At 35.9% G+C, this 21974-nt stretch overlaps 1 protein-coding gene across 5 annotated transcripts in view; it reads right to left on the minus strand.

The window, feature by feature from the left end:
- LOC125653661 (ras association domain-containing protein 1-like) overlaps positions 1–17919 on the minus strand; it is a 36833-nt gene extending 18914 nt beyond the window's left edge. For 2 of the 5 annotated variants that reach the window (XR_008796409.1, XM_056142782.1), the window contains exon 1: positions 14–3394. Coding sequence is in view for 4 of the 5 variants with exons in the window: in XM_056142782.1 (XP_055998757.1) it covers positions 14–1076 (1063 nt within the window). In the remaining variant the exon portion in view is untranslated. Of the gene's footprint in view, positions 1–13; positions 3395–9174; positions 9619–16906; positions 17350–17449; positions 17521–17847 lie in introns of those variants that run through there. The other 3 variants (XM_056142784.1, XM_056142785.1, XM_056142783.1) reach the window with 3 other exon arrangements.
- Positions 17920–21974: the final 4055 nt, after the last annotated feature.

Raw genomic sequence — 21974 nt, forward strand, 5'->3', positions numbered from 1 at the left:
GTAGTTTACTCACCATGTGTAGAATTTTGAGCATGAGATTCTAAGCTTGAACACTTTGGTGTATTGTTCACATGACTAGGTTCTGAGCAACACTGAACACAATGTGAATTGTCACCATGTGATCCTGAACAGGGGGCGCATTCCGAATAACTCTGAATGCTGTTCACATTACTAGGATCAGCCGAGTAAAATCCAGTATCACATTCCGAATAAGTATGAACTGTATTAAGACTTGAACAACTCCCATAATTCCCTGATATGTTTGAACTTGATGAGGACTTATTCTTGTTTAGGTGACTGAAGATATAGTCCCACTCCCCCCCAGAATTCCACAGTCTCTGTTCACCAGCTTCTAGCATGGCATCGTATTTCTTTGTTGGGTCTCTATCACAGATTGCTTGTAGTTCTGAAACAATATCACAGCCAGACTGCCGATTTATTCGATCTATTACTCGAGATCTACGTTTGACCTTAAATGTCTGGAATTCCCTCTCAAATTCAATAAAACTCTCATCATTGTCAAAAAATTCTGCAAACATGTCCTCCTCCTCTGGATCATCATCAAGGTCACCTATGAATAACTCGTCATCTAACACGACTGTTTTGTCATCGTCATCACTGCTGTCACTGTCATCGAACCTATTCAGGGACAGGCGTAACTTATCCGCACTGTTAGAGAATCTCTTACTTTTGAACGTCTCAAACACCCTCTCAAACTCCTGAAAATTTTCATCACTGTTGAAAAATTCCATTAATTGATCGGGGCTAAATCGACTTTTCTTTGATTCTGCCGTGTCTTGTCTGGGTTTACGTTTACAACTAGGACTGCTCCTTTCCTCAAACTCTTGTTTCAACACTCGGAAATCCAACAAATCCTGTTTAAAATCCTCAAAATCATCTTCATCAAGGAAACCATATCTCTGGGGTCTGAACTTAGGCGAGGAAGCTAGATCTTGAAAATTGAGTTTGAAAATCTCCGACTGAAGAAAATGTCTGGCTGCACTAATGCGTTTGGATCGGTTCAGCTTATTGGTTTTCTTACGGAATGGAATGAATGATTTTCTGCTATCTTCCATGCCTCACAGTGTCTGAGACATTCACTGATGTTGAGCTGAATGGGCACATCATAACACTTGCTTCAGAACTACCCTGCAGAGATAGGTTGTTTTTTATCTCCTGGTTAGATTAAATACAAAACACAGGAAGTTTGTAACCTCCCCAATCACTGACTACCGATTCCCAATCTTTCCAGCATATCAACAGAGATGCTAAATTTAATGGATCTCGAAGGAAATCCTAAAAATACCTGATTGTAAGACAAGATAAACTCCAGAAAGAGCAATCACTACCCCTGCGTTGCTAATTAGAGACAGGTTTTTTCTTCACACTCCACTTCAAAGAAAGCATTTATAAACAGTTCAAATGGTCAACAGGAACTGTCCATTGGGTCCATTTCCTTGGTGTATCTAACCGTCCATCACGATTTGCCTGGTCGAATATTCCTCTGTGTACATGTACACGACTTGTACAAACCTAATTAATTCACAGTTCCTTATTCGTGATCACCAGCGACTGCATACAAGGCGTCTATTAAAACCTCTAAAAATACTTGATTGCCTGCTTCTAAAAACAGCCCTGAATTGTGTTATTCTCAGAGCACCAATAGTCACAGCTCGAACTCAGATGAACAATTCTAAGTCTGCAGTACTCACTTGGTGTTATGTCCAATAGCTAAGTCTGTGTGAATTCTGCAGAGGCTATACACACACAGTCAGGCTTGTTTGTGATGCTAACATATCCTGACAGGCTTCCCTACTTATAATGTTATGTCATCCCCCTATTTTCTTGTAACAATTGGCTGTGTATTATGTCACACATACAAGCCACCAGATGTCCAATGCTGCTACCCTACAGCAGTTTAGAAATCAGATGGCACAGACGAAATAAACGGCTCTCTTAATTAATAAACCTTTTACATCCACAGCTCTGTAGCAGGAACACTGAGTCTGTAATTAAGTTGCTAATTAATGGAGTAGTCTTCCCTTTCCTGTTGAATTAGCTGACTCTTCTAAGGACGTTGGTTATAATTCACGGAAATTCCTGAATGGGTCCTAATGATCAGTTTTCTGTTCCCCACAGACAATCTCCCTGTGTGAGAGAGGATTTAATGGTTTCAGAGATCACAGAGGATTTTCTGAAGATGAAAACATTCTTAAGTCTTCAGAGAAGGGCTGACTCTGGCACTATACACTAATTAACTGTCAATCTGACCTGCCTTATCCATTTGTCATCCTATAGGAAGCACACACAGTGTATAATTATGAAAACTGAAGAATATTCATGAGGAGTAAAAATTCTTCTTATCAGCAGAAAATCTTCTAATTTTACCCTCGCAGTTTGTGTTATATCCACTCGGTAAACTTAAAATCCTCTCTTTACGTAATCAGTCACTGTACATTAAATTTGATCTCTCCCACCTGTTTAGACCAAAAACAAACTAGCAGTATCCTCCATTCTCTAACGATGTCCGTGTCATTGTACATTCTCTACCTGGTAAACATCGAAGAAGTTCCTCTCGGAAATCTGACACAGTCTCAAAAACAGGTGAATCATTTACCTGACCATAAACATTTTACACAGCCCTCTCTAACTCTTCCGTCACAGTGTTGATTTAAATCCCATGAGAGTATCAGCTGATATAAACACAGGTATTTTTACCTTACAGCTCTACAGGTAGGATATAGAAGAAGAAAAATAAACCCTGATCTGGTGCTATAAAAAGATATCTGGAGGAATCTTCCAGCTTTCGTCCAATTTAGATGACTTTGAAATTAAATATTTCACATTTTCCTGACGTGTTTGATGACTCTATGACACAAAGGCCATTGTTTGAAATTTTAACACCAACAGAGTTATCTGCCCTTTACATTAACGGAAATTATCGACATTTTCCCTTGAAAGTCAATAAATTTCATCTTCGTAATCCACTGTTTTAAACAGGTAAAAAAAAGAGGGTAAATTGAAAGAGCACAAATTAACACACGTCAGGCTGTCAGTACAAAATCTCCATACACCAGTAAATATGAGGGAAAGGAATTTCTAGGAGTGTCGAACGCTTTTAAAAGACAAGCTTGTCAATGTTCGTTGGCCCTCCATATTGTGTTATTATAATAGATTTCATTTTAATTCTATAGAATATCTTTCCACTACATTCATGACAATGTATGCATGAAATGCCTATACTAAAGCTAACCTACGCCTTCCAACAAACATAAACACTTTCTTGCAGCAATATTTTTTTTTGAATTTTTTAGATTTCACTGATAAGAGATTATAGTTTATAATCAGCTCTTTTTGGTGTTTACCTTAAAGAACTGGGGGAAAAGGAAAAAAAAAAAACCACACACACACACACACACGAAACAAAGGTGATACACGAAACGTGGGATTTTATATATAAACCAGTGACAATAGTATGGTCATTTCATTAATGTTATAATTACGTAAATGTGATAATTTATCAGAGCTGTTCATAACCCAGCAATAATAGGATGGCCATTTCATTAATAATGATATGTAATAATTTATCAAAGCCATCCATAAATTAGTGATAATAGGATCAGGCCATTTCAATAATAATTAAATGTGATAACTTATCAAGGTATTCATTGATTATCAATAATTTCTTTAACTTCAACATCGGGGGGGGGGGGGGGGGGGGGGGGGGGGGGGGCATGGCATTAGAGTGACTGGACATGACCCCTGAATCTATCAGGGTTTTTTTTTTGGGGGGGGGAGGTTGTACGTGGCGTCCTGTCCTTTACCGTGACTGTTCCCTCAGGAGTGTGGACCTAGCTGTCAATGCTTGTGACATTGTCAAGGTTTCAGTTATCAAATTCCACACCCATACAATTAAAATTGCTGGTCCAGTGCTTTCCACTAAAACCCTGAATACAATCCACATGTACAACAGCGGCTGTATTAAATGTATCATGTCTATCATTTCATTTCTATCTAGTGGCCTGTCACTGGTAAAATTGTCTGTTTAGTATATAATGCCCCCCGGTTAGCATTAAAGATATACATACTAAATAATTGGAGTAACTGACTTGATAAGTGCAAGTATCTACCCTATGGTCTTTATGTATGTCTAATTAATGGTCTACACTTAATTAATATAATACATTGGTGAGAAAAAGTGCAGAGTTGATAATAATTTTTTACCTTGTACAGAATACACATATAGTGCATAAATGGCAATATATGTAATACAGTTTCTTTGGTTAGAATACACAAGTCACGATAAATATTAACTCAACAGTTATACATTTAATTTCTAAAACCTACATACAAAGGTAAACTGAGTTATCTTGTGTATAAATATATATATATCTATATATCAATGTTAAAAGTAGAGAACCATAACTGCAGCCTATATTTAGGACTAGAAGAGTTGTCTTTCTTGTGCATCAATACACTGTATATACTCACCGACAGCCTGCAAAGATTGAAGGAATGAGAAATTAAGACACCAGAAGAGTGTGACAACATATTAGCTTGAAATCTGTAGCAGCAAACTTATGGAATGTGTGTCATGACAAATGAAAATGAAACATTCTGAAGATTTGGATGTCCAGTCTTTATCTATGAAATGCTTCATACAATTTGCACACGGAGCAAGAAAAACAGCCTAGTCTATAAATACTTATCAGAAACCTGCATGGGTCTTTAAGGAATATATATATATATATATATATATATATATATATTCCTTAAATATAGTATATATATATATATAAACATATAAACAGCTCTCTTCTTCCTTCTTAAATTTTCTTATCATATATGATTATGCACACGTTGTTTAAAAATTATGCAAATGACGACACTTAAAAGATATTTATTTGACCTTAAAATAATGACCATGGCCCTATAACCTTCCCGTCAAAGTCAAAATAAATTTGATCATGACATTGAGCAACATTGGAACTGGCCTGTAAATTATCTTCAATTGTATTCCAATTTTAATATTTATTACATTGTATGTCCATGCAACAAGAGGTTGTTTTCAGCATTAAACTCTGTCAACTTTTCAGTATACAAGCACACAAGTAGTGAGTATATAGACACTAAATACTTATCATTTTTGAAGCTGGGAGGGGAGGGCAGAAGTGGAGAAAAAAAGTTGCCTTCATATTTGTCTAAAAATTCTTTGCTAGCAAGAACAAGAGGCCCAGGGGCCTTATAGGTCACCTGAGTATCATGTAACAACCTTCCAATGTTTGAATTAGGTTTGTGTTTAAATATAAGAATTTTACTTTTGGATGGAAGAAACATTGAATAGCTATGTGGTCATGAAGTACATGTGTCATTTTTATGTTCAATCAATAATCCTTTTTAAAAAACCTAGGTCTGAGACATCATAAAGAAAAGGGTTATTTACTCCTTAGATAAAACCAATATAAGAAGATTTTCAAAGAATTTCTACATTTTCACTATATGACCAATAGAGCCCCACCCTAACACAAGAACCCCTGCCCCAGGGGCCATGAATTTCACAATTTTGGTAGAGGGATCAACGCTCATTATAATTATGCCCACAGTTTGGCTTCTTGATGTCCAGGAGTAAAGAAGAAGATTTTTTAAAATTACACTCATTTTGATGGTTTTTGCCCCACCCCTCAGGCCCCAGGGGGGCAGGGACCACGAATTTCACAATTTTTGTTCCCCTCCACCCACAGATGCTATATGCCAAAATTGGTTGAAATTGGTTCAGGGGTTTCAGAGAAGAAGCTGAAAATGTTCAAATGTTAACGCACGACGAACGACGACAGACAAAAACAGAAGATTTTCAAAGAAATATTGCATTTTCACTATATAATCAATCAGCCCCGCCTTTGCACCAGAACCCCTGACCCAGGGGCCATAAATTTCAGTTTTGAAAGAAGCATCCTTGATCATCATTATCATACTATTAGTTTGTCTACTTAATACCCAGCAGCAGAGGAGAAGATTTTCAAAGAAATAAAATGCATTTTCACTATATGATCAATGCAGGGCCCCACCCTAATACCAGAACCCCTGACCCAGGGGCCATGAATTTCACAATTTTGAAAGAGGCATCCTTGCTCATCATTACCATGCTATTGGTTTGTCTACTTAATACCCAAGGACAGAGAAGAAGATTTTCAAAGAAATAATGCATTTTCACTATATGATTTATAGAGCCCCACCCTAGCACCAGAACCCCTGATCCAGGGGCCATGCATTTCACAATTTTTAAAGAGGCATCCTTGCTCATCATTACCATGCTATCAGTTTGTTTACTTAATACCCAGAGACAGAGAAGAAGATATTCAAAGAATTTCTACATTTTCATTATATGACCAATAGAGCCCCACCCTAACACAAGAACCCCTGCCCCAGGGGCCATGAATTTCACAATTTTGGTAGAGGGCTCAACGCTCATTATAATTATGCCCACAGTTTGGCTTCTTGATGTCCAGGAGTAAAGAAGAAGATTTTTTAAAATTGCACTCATTTTGATGGTTTTTGCCCCACCCCTCAGGCCCCAGGGGGCAGGGACCACAAATTTCACATTTTTGTTCCCCTCCACCCACAGATGCTATATGCCAAAATTGGTTGAAATTGGTTCAGGGGTTTCAAAGAAGAAGCTGAAAATGTTCAAATGTTAACGCACGGACAAAAACAGATAGCAATAGGTCACCTGAATGCTTCAGGTGACCTAAAAATAGTCCTGCCCAAACCCAAAAATCATGGGGGTTGTGTTTCTTCTTCAGTAGGCTGCAAGTCCAATGCACCGCGGTTCAACCTTGCATTTCTACCATTCACAACAACTATAAAAAGCGACCAATGCAAAAATAACAAACATTGTATATGATAATCATTACTGTGTGCCTGGAGACTGATGATGTGTAGAATATAATTATATATTTATGACAATTAACATTGCATTAATGGACGGTTGTTATATAATGTACTACCTGAGAAAATCTAACAAACAATATCCTTTAAATTCATCTATGGAATGAACGCTAAATCAAGAAGTGTTTGGGAAACACTGATGACCCCATACGGCAGCAAATTAATTATGGTACTCAAAGACAGGTCTTGTCACAAGGAATACACATGAAAGCCCTATCACCATATGACTCGCAAGGTCAAAGTTTTGTGAACCTCCATTTACAGGCTGGAGCATTTAAAAAATGACAATAAATTTAAAGAAAGCACAACGCATTTTAATAAGAATGTAAAGAAATTATCGAAAACTTTGTGTGTTGGTGGAACTTTAATAGAAAATATTTAATGTACCAAACTTCTATGTGTTTACATCGATGAATTTCTTTAAATTATATGCATGGTCCTATCATACAGATGTCGTATGTTGTAAAATACCTCATCATAAACTAGATGTTCTAAGGATATTGATTATTTTTACATCAAAGGCATCAAAATTCAAAATTTACAATACCATAGTTATTCTTCATTTTAATTGGTGTTGTACAGTGTGACACATGATGCGAAGAACAAGACAATTATTGATATAGGCTTTTGAAATTACAGGAGAAAGTACCAAGGATCATTTTACACATCAAAGTACCTCAATCAGTGCCAACTTCTTTTTTAATTGCTATCTTTGAGACAGATGCCTCTGTCTGACTATTTATAAGCTATTGAAAAATTCTTCTTGTGTTTAAAGTTTTACATCACATGACACCAGAGAATCAGAATGTTGTTAGATTTGTAAATGAAGTGAATAAAAGAAATACAAGATGAACTCTAATAAGTTTATTGGATTTTATTAGAAATGTACACTGCATCATTTCAACAGCTTTTAAATCAAATGATCTCCAACATTACTTTGATTCTTAATGAGTCTTTTTTTATTTAGATAGCTCCGATCTGTACATACAATTTAATTGTCCGTGATATTTTCATGTTTATATGTTTGATAATATATATTTTTTATATGTATTAAATGTTGAAGACAGGTCCACCATGTTAAACTATAGTTTATTTATAATAACTAATTGTGCAATCCTTTATGAATACTGGATACTTATTACTAACAATTAACAGGGGCGGATCCAGGAATTGTGGTTACAGGGGGCGCCACTTTATGAAGCAGGGGGTCTGATGGGGGCCCAGGGGGTGAAGTCTCCGGAAGCTCCTGAATTTTACTGTTTTAATAAAGCTTGAAATATGTCTTCTATTTAGTCATTTGTACTATTTTCTATAATTTTTTGTAAGGTGAAATTTATAAAATGATCGATCGATGCAAATTTTAATGGTTTTTGGAAAAAATTAAGTTCTCCCAATAAACAATGATAAAGTAATTCAAGAAATCAAAGATTTGTCACTTATTTCTCCAGGAGTGGAAGAAATTATTACTTCTTTCATCGCTTAGTACATTTTTCTAAACAAAATAGCATGATTTACCTTAAATTTGAAAATTTTAGGGAGGGGGCCCGGTGATATTGCTTTAAATTTTCGTAACTTCTTTTTCTGAAGACTTCCAAAATTTCATAGTTCTGCAATCCCATATTGGATAAATGCTGTAAAGCTTTTGCACCTTGATTGAGTAGGCCTTTCCCACACAGAATTTCAAGTTCAATACTGACAGATGAACTGACCTAATTATTCAAAAACTATAATATATACACTATATCGTAAATCGATAGCTCAATTACGAAAATGATAATGTTGATCTGTATTAGATGTAAAACCCATTCTGTAGAACTGTAGTATACAACAGGAATAAACATGGTTTGGAATGCGTGTACATATCTGATATCTCGCTACGCATATTGAATTTTAACATTGCCAAATTAAGTTTTTATTGAAATTTAAAGTAATTGAGATGTACATGTATATCAAATCTGCATGTATTCAACATGCACACTAGGAGTCTGTGACCGTGACTGACGGTTTCTATTCATGAAGAAATTCAGGTACTGTCTAGACTTAATTCACAAACTGTTTAAATCTCAACAGTCTTACTAATATATATCCCATTCAAGAAAATTTTGAATAATGTCAAAAGAGATATCCATTACAGTTACATAACGCACAGATCAAGTTGAGAAACTGAAACTGAAACAAATCTGGAGCGTACATACTGACAGCATGTGTCTCCGGTACCCTTGTACTTACATCGACATCGGAGGCAGTGTTTGTAGAGGCCCCAGATAAAGTCCCCACACTCGTCACACCAGGTGGGGTTCGACAGCTGCTGAAGCACGAAATCATGGCCCTTAATCAGCAGCTCCACATGTCCGAAATGGGCCATCTCGATATGGTCTCCGAACTCTACCCCCGTAGAACTAATGTCCACTGCGTCGGGAACTTCCATGCTTTTCCGCTTGGCTCCACCAAATGGAATGGCTTCCATGAAGCTGGAGAAGACCCGGCCTAAGTATCCCCCGCGGTTAAAGAATCCCTCTCCCCCGCCCTCATTCCTGTACCCCGGATTAGGCACCCCCGGCGACTGCTGCTCCTGTCCTGAGACAGCCTGTTCCATCTCGTAATAAAACAAAGACTCTAAGAAGTCTCTGGCCATACAATTTCACATGTTGGCTTTCTGTCTTTTTGTCTGATCTGTAAGTACATCACATATTCTTATATTGTTAAAAGTCTGAGGACTACAGCATACCATCGCATTATACAATATCCATCACATGTCTCTTAAGTTCAATATCTATATATCTAAATTCACACAGCAATAATCCATGAATTCATCATCTTAACCACATTCACACTGAATAAATGTACCGGGTGAATTTGATACAATATAACCAAGAAATCAAACGCTCGTTAGTTACGATACAATATGTTTACATAATTGTGTAACTACACCTGTGTATGTTTCATGAATTGTCACAGTAATCTTAAGTATCTGTATTTATTCTGTCCCAAACACTGATAATCATAGTACTATTACGCATAATGTGAACACACACACACAACACCACAGCACACTGTCAACACACAAGTGCGTGCCGGAGATCACATCCGTATAGACACACTATAGAGCACTATTTTACTAAATCCTCTTTCTATAATTTTCCTTAACAGGAAACCATGACGGTGTCATCTAAAACATCAACAGTCTCATAATGCTCCCAGCTCTATACACACATTGAAGGGCAGGAGGTGAGGAAAATAAAGTTTCCTACACAAAAAACAAAGTTGCTAAATACACCATAAATACTTCAGAAATGAAGAAATTCCCTCTCTGTGTTAAATTTTTAAATACAGCGTTCACAACATTTGATGTGAATTTCATTTCTCTGATGCGGTTTGAAGTGGTTTTCCTGACCTAAGGTTCTCTCCTACACTACAGTAATCCCTCTGGAGATCTAGGACTGTGGATGACTGGACAAGAGTTTGGGGAAACAGACTGGACAAGAGTGGAATATTTACTGGTGAAAACGACAAGTAGAAAAACGTTTGATGTTATGAGTCCAGCTGAATGTACATGTAGAATGTACATGTAGATTTCAGTATTTCATCACTTTACTATTAATTCACCCAATAGACAACCATACACAGGTTACCATGCAATAGCAGGTAAACGATTTTTCCCCTGATTTCTACAGGTTAACAATTAAATGATATTTTCCCCCTATTTCTACAGATCAAAAATTAAATGATATTTTCCCTGATTTCTACATGTTAATTAACTATTAATTGATTTTTTCCCCGATTTCTACATATCCACAATTAAATGATATATTTCCCCTGATTTCTACAGATCCACAATTAAATTATATATTTCCCCTGATTTCTACAGATCCACAATTAAATTATATACTTCCCCTGATTTCTACAGGGTAACAATTAAATGATATTTTCCCCTGATTTCTAGAGGTTAACATTTAAATGATATTTCCCCAGATTTCTACATGTTCATACATGCAATTCATAATGACAACAGCATTTTCATTCAGTAAGATTCCTTTCATCATGTTCATATGCAAATCACGTTATTGCATGTACATTGTATAAATGCCATAGAGAAATTTGAAACTTCAGTTTAGCTGGTACATAACATTTACAAGTATTTTTAAAATTGACCATCGATCAATGCATTCTGCAGTTACAGACTTCAATCAGCAACATTCACCAAATAATCCAGATTTTGAGAATGCTTTATTTTATTTATTCTCACACTACTACAGCCCACCTCCCTCCCACTAACCCACCTACCTCCCTCCCACTCCCACTAACCCACCCACCTCCCTCCCACTAACCCACCTCCCTCCCACTCCCACTAACCCACCTCCCTCCCACTCCCACTAACCCACCCACCTCCCTCCCACTAACCCACCTCCCTCCCACTCCCACTAACCCACCCACCTCCCTCCCACTAACCCACCTCCCTCCCACTCCCACTAACCCACCTCCCTCCCACTCCCACTAACCCACCCACCTCCCTCTAACCCACCTCCCTCCCACTAAGGACATACATGTAATGAAAATTCTTCAAACATAATGACATTGCTGTGACTTTTATGAGGCAGGTAGTGTCACTAAGCTTGGTACTGAAATTCACACTTTATGATCACCTGCAGAAAATGAATATTGGCACGCTTTCATTTCTCAAGGCATGGCACACAACTCAGACCACATATCACCTATATAAGATCTGTATTTTCTCATCTGTAATAGTGACAGGTCTTAAGACAGAAAAGAAAAACATCCTTGACTCTGTCAACCAACGTCTATATATATATGTAAACCACAGGCTTCCAGATTGTGTGACTATGATTACCAATAACGGACAGCTAGTATTGAGATGCAGATTGTGTGACTACGATTACCAATAACAGACAGTATATAGTATTGAGATGCATCTTTTTTAACAAATCTATGATCAGTTGTATACTTCAAGTTAACAACAAAAAACTTTTGAAGCCATGTGCCCCCCCCCCCCCCTCCCCCCCCCCCCCCCCCCCCCCCCCCCCCCGACTCTTCCACATTGAGGTCAATGGGCCCACATTTTGCTACCTAAAAATAGACAAATGTGAAATTTTTACTGACTTAACTCCTAGCTGTTATCCAAGTTAACATTAGTTCTCTATACCTTAATCTCTCTTACTCTTTCAAGTTTACTCTTTCTCACTTTCATTCTTTATCATTATTGTCACATTCTCCCAGATCAATATGCTCATATTTGAAATAGTATCTTAGTCTGCATGCATTTATTCATTTATTAATTTTTTTGGGGGGGGTCTTTGTGACCCACTTAATAAACTGCCATGTGTTTTTTCCACATAACTATGATCTCAGTGCATTTTATGGAAAGTGAAAGTACAATTATAAAATCTGACCAAAACATGGGAACGTTCCAAGAAAATTATGAACTTTGTCAAACATGTGGGTGACCATGATTTCATGAAATTTTACTGGCATTAGTGAGTGGGCAATTGGTTAAAACCCTATTGATGATATCACGGTAAAGCAAGTTGCTAGATAGAGTTACCCCACCACAACAAAAATGTTGACAAAACGAATGGGCAATATGTCATTAAAGTACTATAGGGCTCCCACATTTTCAATACAGATCGAGCTCAAATATTAATTAGCCATTGATGTTCCCAGGTTTACCTGAAGAGTAAATCACATAAGTGAATATTCTTTTTCTTTATCAATTAATGTTTAGAAATCCTTTTAATTCATCTACACAAAATCCACAATCGCCACAGCCCTACTTCTCTGCGAAAGGTCATCCACAAGTATTTGTAAATATCGTATAAAATGTCGTGGACAATATCACATGGAATATCGGAAATGTCAAGTAAAGATTGGATGCTATTCACCATGGTTACATAATAAGTATACTTTTAAAATTATTTTTAAACTAAAAAGCGAGTGATGGTGACGTAGAGAGCACTCTAGACTAATAGTCAATCTTTAGTGTACATGCCAATAAAATGTACCACAAAAACGGAAAGCAATATATCTGTAATTAACGACACTCCAAAAATAGATGTCAGCTGGGGTGTCGCAGACAAGACTGGATAATGATGCAACGATATACCATGCTCAGGTATTTCCAAAATGATACATTTTTAAACGATATTCGACCGATTAATATATTCCAAAAAACATAATGTAGATTTTTTAAATTTTCAAACATTATATAAAGGAACCAAGCAAATAAATTCAGTAAATAGCAGCTCCGTGGGGTTGCTGAGATCCATTTTGTTTCTGAACAATAAAACGACACTAAAAGATGAAGTTAAAATTCACATATTAATCATACAGAAAATTGATTTTTTGTTTTAGCATTCTTTTTAAATTAATATTTGAATGAAATATGCAGTCATTAGAAAAAGAATGTCTTTGCACTCTTTAATGAAATTCATATCATTCAAATCTGTTAATTGAGAAGTGATGGAACTCGGTCGCTATACTCAAAAAGAAATGCCTTAATTGTTCTATCAAATAACAAACCCTTAACACCATAGTCTCTCAACATTTTAAATATGTATCAGAATTAATCTATATAATTTGAAAAATATGTCTTCCTGTAAAACGAACTATTCATAAGGTATATTAAGCCGCCATCTTGGTTTTCTTTTCTTACCAGCAGCATCGCTTGCAATTTTCAGCAAAAAGTTCGATTTCATATGAGAATCAGACCACTACCACTTAGTCTTATTTCTTGCATCCTCATGGTGAACTGGAAATCCATTTATCGAAAATTATCTCTGTCAAATATCGTCTACTGCTTCTTAAATGCAAAAAATTGGTTAAGGGAGAATGGAAGTTAGGGCTGTGCGGTGCACCGAAAATTTCGGTGCACTGCGATTCATACCATTCGATTTGATGCACCCATTACAAATTCTGGATTTCGGTTCGGTTTAGATTTTACTTACACCAAAACAACAAATATGGCATTCGAGTGATGTGCAGAACATGTGGTTTTTTAAGCAACAGAGATTTAAATCACTACTGTGTTGAGAGTTAGCATTTTCACCACTCAGATACCAACAGAATATGGTCCGTAAGATCATTGCAGTTTATCTTTACATGACATATAGCATTTCTGTCAGTGGTGGAGTGAAATCAACATCGTAGGTAATGACACAGATTTGACAGTTAATATGAGAGAAGTAAATCAATAAAGGAGAGATTTTCAAAAACTCTCAATTGATAGAATTGTTGAATTTTTTTATATCAATGAAAACAATATCATATACATTTTGGATTCACTATATATTTGTTTAATAATCCAAAACTTATGCAGCACATTAATATAACAAATTTTAATAGACTGTCAGTGTTTTCTTTTTTCTATCAAAGTTATAAAATGCCATTATGAATAGATATGATGTTTACAAATGACAACATATAGTTATATAACTTGAATAAAATCAAATCAAATATGCTACTCTTTAAAATTGTTAATTTTTGTGGTGTCATTAGATAAATTGGACCTAACATGAACCGAATCGAAGATAACCGAACCGTGCTGTTCTGAATCGAAACCGAACCGAATCTAGCTAACTCTGAATCGTCCCAGCCCTAATGGAAGTGGACATAAGTTCCAAGATTGATTCGAACCCACTCTAAAAAGTCAAGTCAATTTAAGGTTCAGATTAAATCCCATCCTACAAAGCCAAGGTTTAGATTAAATCCCATCCTACAAAGCCAAGGTTCAGATTAAATCCCATCCTACAAAGCCAAGGTTCAGATTCGAACCCTGGCTCATTCTTCTTTAAGTTTAATTGACATACTACCCATAGTTCTCTGCGTCTCCGCACACAGAGACATCATATACCGTTTTGGGATAATGTACATCTGAGATTACAACGCAACCTAATTACATAGCACAATAAGTGCACTTATCATCAGAGGTTTCATTTATAAAAAAAACATAAATGAAATGAAATTGCAAGGTACAAAATTGGAGTATATAGAAACAAGAGGCCCATGGGCCACAATGCTAACCTGAGTCACCTTGACCCATATCTGAAGACTTTCCATATATATTTGTATGTAAAACTGTAGTCCCTATTGTGGCCCCAACCTACCCCTGGAGGCCATGATTTTTTACGAACTTGAATCTGCATTATGTTTTGTAAGCTTTGAATGTAAATGTCAACTTCTTTGGCCCGATGGTTCTTGAGAAGATTTTTAAAGATTTTCCCTATACATTTCTATGTAACACTTTGACCTCCTATTGTGGCCCCATCCTACCCTTGAGGACCATGATTTGAGCAAACTTGAATCTGCACTAAGTCAGGAAGCTTTCATGTTAATGTCAGCTCCTCTGGCCCAGTGATTCTTAAGAAGATTTTTAAATGACCCTACCCTAATTTTGAATTTTTGTGATTATCTCCCCCTTTGAAGGGGGTGTGGTCCTTCATTGGAACAAACTTGAAAGCCCTTCACCCAAGGATGCTTTGTGCCAAGTTTGGTTGAAATTGACCCAATGATTCTGGAGGAGAAGATGAAAATGTGAACAGTTTACAACAATGACGCCGACAACAAACAAATTTTTATCAGAAAAGCTCACCTGAGCGAAAGGCTCAAATGAGCTAAAAAGGAAAGAAAAGTTATATAAAACATTGAAGTAAATGTAACTTCTTTACTTTCACTTCAAGAAAAATCATGGACTCAGAACACAACACAGGTGCGAGTCTAGAAAATTTTCCGGGAGAGGGGATTGAACCAATAAGTTGTTAATATCATCGATGATACTTAATTTGTACTTTTTTATCATCTGCATGGGATTTTATAGGTTAGCTACCAATATCAAAAACACTCCCTAAAAGGAATTAATATGACAAACAAATTCACAACTTTTATTGCTATGAATTAAATTCACATAGTTAACATCAACACCCCCACCCTTCCCCTTAAAACTAAATTTGATGTTGAAAATAATAATAATTGATATCGGATGACATAAATTTTCAGGAATCTAAAAAAAAAATACTGCCATGGATTTAGTGAATATCCATATTCTCTACTAATACATATTTTTATGACAAGGTTTGTCAAATTTTGCAGTGAATTTCACATCAAACTGTGCATAATTTATTTTCACTGTTAGGAAGTCTATGCAAACGTTTGATATTTTTTGTACATGACTTGGCTCAGGTTAAAGTAGATACATTTTGTACATGTTTTGTTAGAGTAGATATTCTTTTGTATACGACTTGGTGTCTGGTTACAGTACAAAGTATATATTTTTTGTACACAACTATGTGTCTTGTTAGAGTTACTTTTGTACATGACTTGGTGTCTGGTTACAGTACAAAGTAGATATTTATTTAGACCTTGCACTAATTTACCACAGTATAATCCGCTTTTATGGCAGTACTTTTTTGGATCGGACTGTAGATTCAATCAGATGTTGCTGGAGAACAGTGCAGCTCTAAAATCGCTAAATAATTTTGCTAATAACTTACTCCTAAATATAATTTTGAAAGTCCAATTTTTATGTTCGAATCGTACAACTAGTCCAAGATCTAAGACAAAAATATGTGACCAAAAGTTTTAATCATAGAAACTTTTATGTTTAAATTAGTTGAGTGTGTTCCAAATTCAGACCAATTTCTCTCCAATCAAAGGGAGAGGTGCATAGAGTTCATAAAACACTTATCTGTCCATAATCTGAATCACATTCACCCGGTACAGACACAAATCACAGCACACAGACTTGCTCACGTTTAAAAAAACCCATTGGAATCAGTACTATATACATATATATATATATATATATATATATATATATATATAGCTACTTAAAAATATAGTAGTTTATAGAGGGCGAAGCCCTCTCACGGCCCGAAGAGCTCTCCCTATAGGTAACACGTATATACATGTTTAAAAGGAAAATATAGGAAAATAATGAAAAATTAAACCATACCTATGGAACTTGAAAAGTTTGGTACCAATGGCGTCGATTCGAATATTAGCGCGTGGACATGTATTCCTCCATTTTGAATCTCGTCTACTCTAGTTCACGTCTGAGATGTTACATAAAATCCGTAAAAGCATGTAAATCTTATTTTCTTAATCATATATAATCACTCTACGTTTAACGCCATGTTTTTTGTTGTGGTTCAAACGCTATGTTTGTAAATTTGCTAAATAACGACGCTGAATATGACGTCACAATGTACTGTTTACATCAATTGCGTTATATTTCCCGCGTTCAATATATAGGCGGATCAAATGTCCAAAATTAGGATGCTTTGATACAGCTCCGTCCGCGTGCTAACTTCGGGATGTTTTTGTCCTGTTTTGGATATAGATCCTAATGCCAAAACTTTTTTGCTTCGCCCTCAAACACGGTCACGCCGTAAAACATATTACTTTAAAAAATAAAAAAAAATCATATATATACACATATAAACGGGAGCAAACCCATGTGACTGCATGGTACTTATCTTTATATGAAGATACTTACATTGAATGTCAAACCATAGTCTCTGTTGTCAATCTTTTCACATGGCGAAAGCAGTTACAGGGGAGGTAACTCTAATTTGATAAATAAAGAAAAATGTCATCATACTGTTTGTACAGTACAAATAATTATATCCATTATGTCTCATAAACCATGTCTTATTCACTCTTCTAATAATGATTGTTAGATATTGCTTATTTCTGACAGAATATAAAACTGAAACAAAGAACACGCCAGCAAAATGACTCAAGACAACTTCCGTTCTAAACAAAACGTGTTTCTATCGAAATAGGTACATTTTAATGAACAAATCTACTTTGATTCATTTTGTATAATTCAGACATCATATATAGCCATCAAAAACGCTTACTTATACATATGTTTCGTAGTTTTCATCTTACATTTTAAAAAGATTTTCGTACCTAAAAAATCCACTTCCTGTTCGCCATTTTATCCGAACGAAAATCGTAACTTCTTTTCCTAGAGAGGTCGACACGCTCAGGTCTGCTCTACGCGGCAAAATTCAAAAAGGGATCTTTCTCGTTAATTTGTTTTTATGTATTCTAACAGTGACGGATATAAGGGGAGCGCAGCCACCACCACCACCCCTAAAATTTTCAAATTAATTCAAGGTAAATTGTGGTCTCTTGTTTAGAAAAATGTACTAAACGATAAAAAAAGCAATGATTTCTTCCACTCTCGGAGAAATAAATGACAAAATCTTTTGATATATTGAATTAGTGACCAGTCAATATTTATTAGGGGGTTGGGACCGTTGCATTCCATATTTCCATTTTTAAAAAGCCCTATGTCCTATCTTCTAAGAATGCAAAATAAGTTGAGCCCTGTATCAGATGTGTAATAAAAAGTATTTGTCCTATTTAATGAATAAATATATATGTATGATGAAATAACATGTTACTTCACTATAAAAATCTCTGGAGTTCTTCATAAACATCACTTAAAATTTGTCTCTCCATTGTTATATATGAGCTGAGGGATTCAAGTTCCTGAGAAACTTTTGTTCACTTTGTCATGTTTGTTCGGTAATTTGTCTAGTGAAGTTACAAATCTCATTATTCTCATCTTATATTTTTTCTTTTTGTTAAGTTGTTGTTTGAAGTGCTACATTTTGCATATTTTTAATTACTGTTTTACTGAATTGTTGTCTCATGTACTTACAAGTATTTTTCACATCTCAGTATTCTCTATGAACGGTGAAGATAACGAACAGTGATCAATTTCATAACTCCTATAAGCAATACAAAATAGATAGTTGGGCAAACACGGACCCCTGGACACACCAGAGGTGGGATCAGGTGCCTAGGAGGAGTAAGCATCCCCTGTTGACCGGTCACACCCGCCGTGAGCCCCATATCCTGATCAGGTAAACGGAGTTACCCGTAGTCAAAATCAGTGTGCCAAGAACAGCCTAACAATCGGTATGAAACAAGTCAGACAGCATTTGACCCAATAATAGATTGTATTTATTAAAGATGTGTTTAGACTTTAGTTAATTTCTGGTCTGTATCCTTCAAGTTATGACCAACATGATAAACCATTATTATTTTTTAGGATTGAAATCCATACTCCATACAAAACTAACATGTAATTTTTTTCAATTTCTATTCACAGCTGGATATTTCTTTTGTGATTTTTAATTACATGTTCTAATATTAAAAATTTTCAAAGGTCCAGTATATTTTATTGCAAATTGTCTTTAGTAAATTCAACTTGGACATGAAATAAAGTACGCATACAATTCAGTATTATTGTTTGTAAGATAGTTGAATTAAAACTTTGAAATACTTGTAAATATTTTTTGTTCACTGATACATTCACAAAAAAAATGTATAGCTGTCATATCAGTGTTGAAAATAAAAAGTTGGAGTCCTATCAGTATGTAAGTCAAAATAAATGTGTGTCATATTAAATTTTGCACCAGTCCCAACCCCCTAATAAATATTGACCGGTCCCTTAATTTTATTGGGAGAAACTACATTTTCCCCCCAAATCCCTTAAAATTTACGTCATTTTATCAATTTCGCTGTGAATCTTTAGAATAAGTCCTCAGTACCCACTTGCTTTTCGTAAGAGGCGACTAAATGGGGCGGTCCTTTGGATGAGACCGCAAAAATCGAGGTCCCGCGCCACATACTTAGGTGTGGCACGACAACTCTTGCTTTTATTTTTTTTTCACTCCCCTCTATTCTTTCTTTTCTCTCTCCCATTCTTTTTTTTTCCCTTCCTCCTATATTTTTTTCTCTCTCTCCTATTTTACTTTTCCGTCGCATTATTTCTTCTCTCGCTCTTATTATTTCTTCTCTCTTATTCTTTCTTCTCTCCTTTTCTCTTCTCTCTCACATATTCTTTCTTTTCTCTCTTTTACTCCTTCTCTCTCTCTCTCTCTCTCTCTCTCTCTCTCTCTCTCTCTCTCTCTCTCTCTCTCTCTCTCTCTCTCCAGTTTCCCCTCTCTTCCTCCTATAGTTTCTTCTCTCCCTCTTATTCCTTCTTCTTTCTTTCCTATTGATTTTTCTTCTCTTCATATTATTTCTTGTCTCCCCCCAATTCTTTTCTCTGTTTTCTTTCTTCTCTCCTATTATTTCTTTTCTCTCTCATTCTTTATTCTTTCACCCCTTTTCTTTTTTCCCCTCTCATTGCACATCTTTTCTTCTCCTCGTTCTCCTCTTTCTTTTCTCTCTCCCATTTTTTATTCCCCCCATCCTATTTTTCTTTTTTCTCTCATTCTTTCTTCTTTCACTCCTTTTGGGGTTTTTTCCTTTTCCTTTTAATTCTATTTTCTCTTAATCTTTCATCGCTCTTTTTTTTCCTTTTTTCAATTATTCTTTCTTCTCTCCATCCTACTATTTCTTCTCTCCCGTACTCTTTCTTCTCTCTCTCTCTCTACTTTTTTCTCTCACATTCTTTCTGCTTTCCCTCCAATTCTTCCTACTCTCTCTCTCCTATTTTTCTCTCACATATTCTTTCTTCTCTTCCTCCTATTCTTTTTCCTTCTCTCCCTAGGCCTGCTATTATTATCTCCAGGGGGATCTTCCTATATGGCTTATCGGGTAGAGTTGAATCTTTGTACAATGCTTCATTGCAATATGCATTTGAACATATTGTCGGGACGTGTGTTAGGATCCAAGTATTTTCCTAAAAGTTATAGTGGATCTAAGAGGGGTGGAGGATGTAAAATAGCTTGTGAACACTTCTCGTCCTATATGGCTTATCTGATAGACTTGAAACTTTGTATAATGCTTCATTGCCATTTGTAGATATGCATATTGTTGGAACAGGAGGATCCAGTTATTTTTCTAAAAGTTATAGTGGATCTTAGAGGGGTGGAAGATGTGAAAATAACTTGTGAACACTTCGCCATCTATATATATACATGCAGTTGTATATGCCGATTGCTTAATCCAATAGACTTGAAACTTCTTGCAATACTTCAATGTCATTTGCAGCTGTGCATATTATAGGGACAGGAGGATCCAATTGTTTTCTTAAAAGTTTTAGTGGATCTGAGGGGTGGAAGGTGTAAACTACTTTGTGAATACTTCTCCTATGTGGCTTATCGGAGTTCATAATGTTTATGTTCTTGTTCATGCTTTCTCCTTAATACCATGCAGCACATTAAAGAGAGGAGGTTACATTTGGAGCACTTCCAATTTTGGGGGTTGGGGAGACATTTGATTTTCATAAAAACAATCTCTAGTTTCTTCTCCCTTTTATTCAATCTTTTCTCACTCTTTTTTTCTGTCACATTCTTTCTTCCCCCCCTCTCATTCTTTCTTCTCTCCCCTATTCTTTCTTCTCTCTCCTATCTATTTTCTCTTCCTCCTATTCTTTCCGTATCTCTATTTTTTTCTTCTTCTCTCTCTCCTATTATTTCTTTTCTTCCTTCTATCATTTCTTCTCTCTCTCCAATTGTTTCTTCTTTCTCTTATATTCTTTATTCTCTCTCTCTCCTATTCTTTCTTCAATATCTCCTATTCTTTCTTCACTCTCTCACACATTCTTTCTTATCTCTCTCTCTCTTACATTAATTTTTTTCTCCCTTAAATCCTTTTTTTCCTTCTTGTACTCTGTCTTCTCCCCTTTATTCTTTCTTTTCTTGCTTATTTTTCTTTTCTCAATCCATTTTCTTTTCTCTCTCTCACATATTCTTTCTTCCCTACTTTTTCTACTATTTCTCCTATTGTTTCTTCTCTCCCTCCTATTGTTTCTTCTCTCTCTCTCCTATTGTTTCTTCTCTCTCCTATTGTTTCTTCTCTCCCTCCTATTGTTTCTTCTCTCTCCTATTGTTTTTCTCTCTCCTATTGTTTCTTCTATATCTCTCTCCTATTGTTTCTTCTCTCCTTCCTATTGTTTCTTCTCTCTCCTATTGTTTCTTCTCTCTCTCTCTCCTTATGTTTCTTCTCTCTCTCTCCTATTGTTTCTTCTCTTCTTCCTATTGTTTATTCTCTCTCTCTCCCATTGTTTCTTCTCTCTCTCTCCTATTGTTTCTTCTCTTCTTCCTATTGTT

The sequence above is a fragment of the Ostrea edulis genome, chromosome 7 (assembly GCF_947568905.1).
Source record: "Ostrea edulis chromosome 7, xbOstEdul1.1, whole genome shotgun sequence".
Taxonomy (NCBI): Eukaryota; Metazoa; Mollusca; class Bivalvia; order Ostreida; family Ostreidae; genus Ostrea; species Ostrea edulis.